Source organism: Trematomus bernacchii, unplaced genomic scaffold (assembly GCF_902827165.1).
Source record: "Trematomus bernacchii unplaced genomic scaffold, fTreBer1.1, whole genome shotgun sequence".
NCBI classification, from domain to species: Eukaryota; Metazoa; Chordata; class Actinopteri; order Perciformes; family Nototheniidae; genus Trematomus; species Trematomus bernacchii.
Genome location: NW_022987760.1, coordinates 157,609 through 165,488, shown reverse-complemented (window position 1 = coordinate 165,488; position 7,880 = coordinate 157,609). Strand labels below are relative to the sequence as shown.

The 7,880-nt window shown below is 44.1% G+C and overlaps 1 protein-coding gene across 3 annotated transcripts; it reads left to right on the top strand.

Annotated features, from left to right (window-relative positions):
* Positions 1-336: 336 nt before the first annotated feature.
* LOC117496611 (piggyBac transposable element-derived protein 4-like) lies at positions 337-6,104 on the top strand. Of its 3 annotated transcripts, none has more exons than XM_034148324.1 (3): positions 337-451; positions 2,683-2,825; positions 3,727-6,104. In XM_034148324.1, the coding sequence occupies exons 2-3, from the start codon at positions 2,695-2,697 to the stop codon at positions 5,453-5,455; spliced, it is 1,860 nt and encodes a 619-aa protein (XP_034004215.1). In that variant the 5' UTR covers positions 337-451; positions 2,683-2,694; the 3' UTR covers positions 5,456-6,104. The 3 variants fall into 3 exon arrangements, with proteins under 3 accessions (XP_034004215.1, XP_034004213.1, XP_034004216.1); XM_034148322.1 differs by lacking the exon at positions 337-451 and adding an exon at positions 459-571; XM_034148325.1 differs by lacking the exon at positions 337-451 and adding an exon at positions 474-522.
* The last annotated feature ends 1,776 nt before the right edge of the window (positions 6,105-7,880 follow it).

Here is a 7,880-nt window from a genome sequence, read left to right as displayed (position 1 = left end):
TAGACCACTTTAGACCTTTTGGAGATGTTCTCCCTGACCTATAGACCACTTTAGACCTGTTGGAGATGTTCTCCCTGACCTATAGACCACTTTAGACCTGTTGGAGATGTTCTCCCTGACCTATAGACCACTTTAGACCTGTTGGAGATGTTCTCCCTGACCTATAGACCACTTTAGACCACACAGCGTAATGCTGCTCAGCTGCCAGGCAGACCTGCAGGGCCCTCCCTCTGGAGCCCATTGGTCGATTTGAAACCGTTAGAGCCAATAGAGTCGAGGGGGAGTTCCTAAATCCATGTAAACATCACCAGTTAAAACGAGACGCTACGTTTATAACCAACACAAGTAATGAAGGATCCTCAGTAATGATTTGAAAGTGACGCAGAGACATCGGACTAACCCTCAGCAGAGTTTATGCTCTTGAACACAACTTTGGATCAGAAACCCAGAGGTAAGACTTCATTATCATCATGGCTGCGTGAAGTGAAGTTGTTTCCTTGCTCTTTCCTGGCTGCTAGTTCAGTGAGTTCTGGTCGAGATGAGACTGATATGGAATCTGTGGAAGCTTCATGTGAGATGTGTTTTGTGCAGATAGGATGACTTTGTTGTGAGTTATGTGTTAACTTAGCATGTTTCGCTAAGTGTTTCAGAGGCTTGGTGTTACGTGTTTGGTTTAGCTAAACGTGGTATCGTCTGTTCGCGGAGTTTCTTCCGGTTCAGTGGGTAAGAAGCATTAATAGGTTGTTAAATGTTAAGAAGCCCTGAGACACAGTTTCTTGCAAGATGTCGCGTCTGCTCCTCCGGGGGGGGGGGGCTCACAGGCTGTGTGTGAGGGTCGGGGGCTCACAGGCTGTGTGTGAGGGTCGGGGGCTCACAGGCTGTGTGTGAGGGTCGCGGGTTAATAACAACCTGGCCAACAGGGTTACCTTTTACTATTGAATCTCTTTGTTTAGCCGAAAACATTTGATATTATCTCTAGTATAAATATATAGAGATATTTGATATGAAATGATTACCAACGAGAAGATAACATACCGTAGATATGATCCAATCCACTCGAGACACAATACAAGGAGCTGATACTTATTTTACGACTGCTGATAATAATAATAAGAAAAATAAGGTTGTAAAAAACATGAAGTGGTACATGAATTTAACGCTTTTGTAAATGTCGGACCTAATCTAGCAAAGACTATTCCTAAACAACACGATGGGCAAAAAGAGGCTGGCGGAATTGGGGGAAGTAAAGTTTCTGGGAGAGATAAACGAAATTTGAAATTAGATCCATTGAAGACAAATGCAAAAATAAGACTTCGACTGATAGATGGGATCGACATGACTATAGTGAAACTACAAACCAGTGTCCTTGCTTTCACACTTTACTAGCTACAGACCAGTGTCCTTGCTTTCACACTTTACTAGCTACAGACCAGTGTCCTTGCTTTCACACTTTACTAGCTACAGACCAGTGTCCTTGCTTTCACACTTTACTAACTACAGACCAGTGTCCTTGCTTTCACACTTTACTAACTACAGACCAGTGTCCTAGCTTTCACACTTTACTAACTACAGACCAGTGTCCTTGCTTTCACACTTTACTAACTACAGACCAGTGTCCTAGCTTTCACACTTTACTAACTACAGACCAGTGTCCTTGCTTTCGCACTTTACTAACTACAGACCAGTGTCCTTGCTTTCACACTTTACTAACTACAGACCATTACCTATTAATTTCTAAATGACATAGATACGGTGTGAGAGGAGTAGTTCTAGATTGGTTAAAAGTTATTTAGATAACAGACAACAATATGTAGAATTAGCTGGAAGTACATCGTAGTGTATGAACACAGAATGTGGCGTCCCGCAGGGCTCGGGTTTAGGGCCTACACTTTTTATTGTGTACATCAATGACATGTGAAACGTCAACATTATTGCAATTTGTGTTGTTTGCAGACGACACCAATCTATTTAGTTCAGGAGATGATTTACCAACAGACTGTGTTTTAAGTCAGGACTCTTGAAACTCAAAGAGATAGCTGAGCTGCAGACAGTATCAGTAATGCTCAGGGCAACAAGCAGAATGTTACCAGGATATTTACAACAGTTTGTTTTTGGATCAGACAAGGAAGACCACAGAAGGACATTACATGTTAAGCATCCTTATGCAAGGACTACTCTTAAGCAAATGTGTATTTCGGTGGTTGGTGTACAATTGTGGAATTCTCAACAAAAGGATCTAAAGAATTGTATGTGTATTTTCGTTATTTGCAGGTCTCATTATTATTAGGCGCCGCTTTCCACCTTCTTCTCCAGTAGGACTCAGATCAGAGTGTACTGTTATGTGTGGCTGTGAACATTTTTTTAATTATGAAGGGCAGACCATCTATTTGTATTTATTTATTTATTTAGAAAGGGGCAGGTCATATAAGATGTTCTTCTCCTTTTCGCTCAATGGTGTGTCTATACATGTTTTGTTGGCAATTATTGTACATTTGGTTATGCGTACCATGAGCGGGACAAATAAAAATGAAATGAAGTAATAATGATTGTAATGTTTCCATGTTGTGATTGGACGAGAGACTCAACTTTTCACTGCCATTTCTAGCCTGTAGCTGCTGAGCATCTGATGATAAAACCTTTCTTTGCATTTAAGAATTGTTATTTTCTCTTTTGCCAAATAAGCACATTGCAAAGATGGCAGACGGGAAGCAGAGCCCTGAGGAGATGGCTGAAGAAGATAGCGAGTCGAACGACGAGGACCTCCTGCAGCCGGAGAGACGCCCGCACAGCCGGCACTCACATCATGATGTTCCACCATCGGAAAGGTACGTCTTCTCTTTGGTCCATTACTTATTGATCTGATGTAAGACAGGGGGGGTCCCAACTGTTTTCACTCAGGGCCACATGCAGACAGATATACGAAGGGCTGGGCCGCTCAGAGGTTTATTGCCTCGTAAGTTAAAGGGGACCTATCATGCAAAATGCACTTGTGTACGTCTTTTCTACATGAATATGTGTCCCCGGTGTTCCAGGGAACTCACCAAGTGTCAGAAAACACAACCCTCTCTATTTTCCTCCATACCCAAATCTCTAAAAAAGGGGGCTGCAACGGATCTGATAAAAACTGATCCAGATTTGAACACTGTCCTGACGTCAGGACGGTGCGCTACGGCTATTGGGCCAACTCCACCAATCAGGAGGAGACAGCCACGGCCATTGCCGTTCCAAAGCGCTGGAGACGCTGTAGTACATATGCCAGGCCTGTAGGTGGCGCTGTAGCCACAAAAGCAGCAAAGAAGACTTCTCACAGAATCAGCCCTTGCAAAAACAGGGCTAAAATAGAGCGAAATGAGGCATGGCTAAAATGTATTTTGAAAAACAAACTTCACAGACATGTTTTCTATAGGTATGGCCCTACAATATATTATTCAAATATAGCATGAACGGTCCACTTTAGGTCGTTTATTTGAACCGGGACAGTGCACATTAATGAATATTTTTAATAAAATAATGCTTTCAAATGTAAATTAGCCGGATTTTAGCTTTGAGCTAATTGACCCTTTTACCACAAGGCAGCACAATGTAGCAGCTAGGACATTATTATAATAACATGAAATAGGAGAAGGCTCTATTTCAAGCTTGGTATGGAAATAAGTTGTTGGGCTTCTGTTGAGTGAATTCATTTTAGAAGTGGGCTTATTTTTCGTGTTTAATTTGTTTTCACAGTGATGAAGAGTACGAGACTCAGCCATCATCTTCCTCATTTGGATCTGACACGCAGTCCAAAGGAAAAGGAAAAGCCTCATCAAACCCCATGAAGCATGTCCGCAGGTCTCCCCGAGGTGGGTCTCCAGCCCTCAGGTGGCGCAGCAGAGAGGAGAAGGACAGAGCACCAGAGCCTCGGAGCTTCATGCCAGCCAGGGTCCCCGGCCCAGCGTTAGACCCCAGCGCAGCGTGGTCTCCCCTCTCCCTCTTCAGACTGTTCTTCAGCCCCTCCGTGGTCCAGAGGCTCGTGGACAACACCAATGCAAACGCCCTGAAGAGGTCACGGGCTGGAAAGAAGTCCGCTTGGGAAGAGCTGACTGTGAGGGAGTTCTATATCTTCCTGGCCCTTACCATTGTCTCCGGCCTCGTGCGCCTTCCCCACGTATTGGACTACTGGAGGAAGAAAGGGCCGTACGACTTCCCAGTCCCACCTGAGAGCATGTCCCGGACACGCTTTGAAGCCATCCTGTGGTCGCTGCACATGAGCGACCCTGAAGAAGACGAGGAGAACGAGCGCAAGATGAACACGGCCGAGTACGACAGGCTCTTTAAGATCAAGCCCCTTTACACGGACATCATAGCTGCCTGTAAAGCACACTTCCAGCCCTCTCAGAAGATTGCAATAGATGAGAGGATGGTGGCCTACAAGGCCCCGGAGCCGCATCTGAGGGACCAGCCCATAAATTGGGGGTACAAACTGCTCGTGCTGGAGGACTCCTCCACGACATACACCTGGAGCTTCTCTGTGTGCACGGGGGAGAGCGAGTCCACCACAGGCCGTGGACTCGGCTACTCCTCCGTGATGGACCTCATGCCCCTCCCTCTGCTCGGTGCGGGCTACACACTCTTTGTGGACAAGCATCACACCAGCCCTGCCCTCTTTGAGCATTTGTCCACGAAGAACATTGGCTGTTGTGGGATCATTAGAAAAAATATAATCGGTTTCCCACAGACGGAGTTGAATGAACTTCCCAAAGAGGCTGAGAGGGGAGATCTGCGGTGGATAAGGAGAGGAGAGCTCCTGTTCGTCAATTGGATGGACAGCTGGGAAGTGTGCATGTGCTCCACCGTGCACGAGGCCTTCAGCGGACAGACCCTCAGGAGGAAAGTCAAACGGGCCGGCGTGTGGCAGATCAAGACTGTTCCCGTTCCTGACGCTGTGGTGGACTACGAGCAGAGCACGGGCGGCGAGGACGTGTCCGACGTGAACTGCAGCGCTCGCCACAAAACCGAGAAATGGTACAAGACTTTTTTTTACCATTTTCTGGACATTTCCGTGGTGAACAGTTTCCTGCTCCACGAGGAGCTGTTCAAGAGGAGCAGTGACTCGGCCAGGACCAAGACCCTCACACGCAAGTCCTTCAGGGAGCAGCTGGCGGCAGAGATGTTGGAGTTTGCTGAAGGCTCTGCAGCCCCGTCCCCCCAACCATCCCCCCAACCATCCCCCCCCATCCCTCAAATGCATGCCCATGTTTTATGGGGAAGATGGCCCCCAGTCCAGGAGGTACTGCAGGAGGTGCAGAGATGCTGGCTCCAAGAGGGTGGAGACCCCGGTCTACTGCAGCAAGTGCCAGGTCCCTCTGTGCCTCACTGCCAACAAGAACTGCTTCAAGGAGTGGCACCTAAACCCTCACATTCAGGATGTTCTGCACGACTAAACCCTCACATTCAGGATGTTCTGAACGACTAAACCCTCACATTCAGGATGTTCTGTACGACTAAACCCTCACATTCAGGATGTTCTGTACGACTAAACCCTCACATTCAGGATGTTCTGCACGACTAAACCTCACATTCAGGATGTTCTGAACGACTAAACCCTCACATTCAGGATGTTCTGCACGACTAAACCCTCACATTCAGGATGTTCTGTACGACTAAACCCTCACATTCAGGATGTTCTGCACGACTAAACCCTCACATTCAGGATGCTCTGCACGACTAAACCCTCACATTCAGGATGTTCTGTACGACTAAACCCTCACATTCAGGATGTTCTGCACGACTAAACCCTCACATTCAGGATGTTCTGCACGACTAAACCCTCACATTCAGGATGTTCTGAACGACTAAACCCTCACATTCAGGATGTTCTGCCAGCGTGTTGTTTTCACCTACCTCTAAAGTATCACAGTGTAAATGACTGGCAGCAAAGTTACTGTGTTTTTACTTTACAGTAGAGATCTTGTGTTTTAGCAAAATCAGTTCTGTATTTTGATACTGTCATTGTGTATGTTGCTGTAATCTCAGAAACAATATTATACTGGTATTGTGAAATAGCAATACACTGTTCTGTATACAGTATAATTGTACAGTAGTGTTTGCAATAAAACAGTTTATTACTGCAGTTTTCTCTTTTTCAATTTGAGATCCTCGTCTCATTTGCAAACGGTGCTCCTGTTCCTGAAACCATCAACACCTGGGATACACTTTAAATAACATGTGTTTATTCATTTCATTATTAAGTTCAATATGAAAAACATGGTAAAATATAACAGTTCATGACTGATATAAATATAACAGATATAAATACAACAGTTCATAACAGATATAAATACAACAGTTTATAACAGATATAAATACAACAGACCAAGTAGTGAGGTCACAACATCAGATCACAAAGTACACTGTAATTGTGTGAAAGTGAAAGCGTCCCCTGCAAGAGAAGGGGACAAAATGGAAAAGGCAGCGTATCATTGAAAATGTTTTCTACTTCAAAACTGAAATGAAATACTATAGAGATCATACATGTATGAAGCACACACACATGTATGAAGCACACACACATGTATGAAGCACACATACATGTATGAAGCACACATACATGTATGAAGCACACACACATGTATGAAGCACACACACATGTATGAAGCACACATACACAACATGTGGAATTAAAATACATGTCAGCTTTACATGTCAAAAGTAAAGTGTCAAACCAAATCCTTCCCTAACATGATGAGCCTTGGTGGCCTGGTAGGGGCAGTTGAGCCTCAATGGCATCCTTGGTTGCAGTCCTACACACACACACACACACACACACACACACACACAATAATATGTTCAAATGAATGCACAATACAATGTAATATTTGAATGGCATAAATGATTACATGTTCATTGCACAAGATCCTAATGTATAACTCCACTTCAGCCAAAAGAGCCTCTTCTTTGTCCTTGAGATGTTCATCATGACGAGCAGAGAGATCTTGGCTGGAGGATTCCTCCTGGATTTGGGAGAGGACGTTCTGAATCTCTCTCCATTTGGTCCGCTGACTGTTGAAGCTGTTATATATATAATACTGCAACTCAATCTCAAAATAAAATACGAACTGTTAGGGGAAAAAAAACGGCAATAATAACATTTATAAATCTAAATAATCCGTTAAAGGTCACAGCGGTTCTCTCCTCTTGCTCCTGATATATTGTACAGTAACAACAAAATGACACTGTAACATTACAGCACTATCTGTAATATTACAGTATAATGTTTTAAGTGCTGTATACATTTCCCGCCTAAGGATAATATTCCCACAATGCAGCATAATGTACAGTATCACACTGTATTACAAATTAATACACTACTGGGTAATCCAGCAATTTACTGCCTGGATTACAGATTTTCTTTACAGTGTAAAGTGGATTTCTTGTATATTGTGTTTAATGTTTGAAATAAATCTGCTCCAGTTGGAGTCAAACTGTGCATGTTTTTTTGATGAATGGGGAGAGGTATAGAGGTCTGGGTGAATGATCAAAAGCAGTGTGGTTCCTGAGAAAGGTCAAAGGGCACTGATGGCCCAAAGGTGAGTCCGCCTGGACCTGCCTCTGCTAAACCTCTCAAGTTTCACTAAATTGGCATCTATCCTGATATGTTGTGCTTTGGATCCCTAAAGGCTCTGGGCTCCTATCACATCATTTTGGAGGGAAAGTCAGAACTTGGAGAACAAATACCAACTAATTCTCTTTTTTAGTTTTGACTACTTCCATTCTTGAGAGGATCATAAATACATGGATCCTGAGATTGAAGCTCAAGCCGGGGACCAGGGAGATGTTTCTAACAAATATATATTTGTGTTTCAAAGCTCTCCTTTTATGCAAAAGTCTCTCTCTGATGT

Excerpts from the sequence above, each read along its gene's own strand:
- LOC117496611 (XM_034148322.1), top strand. The coding sequence starts at position 539 with ATGAGACTGATATGGAATCTGTGGAAGCTTCAT. Across the intron at positions 572-2,682 it reads GGAATCTGTGGAAGCTTCAT|CACATTGCAAAGATGGCAGA; the intron begins GTGAGATGTGTT and ends TTGCCAAATAAG. Across the intron at positions 2,826-3,726 it reads GATGTTCCACCATCGGAAAG|TGATGAAGAGTACGAGACTC; the intron begins GTACGTCTTCTC and ends TTGTTTTCACAG.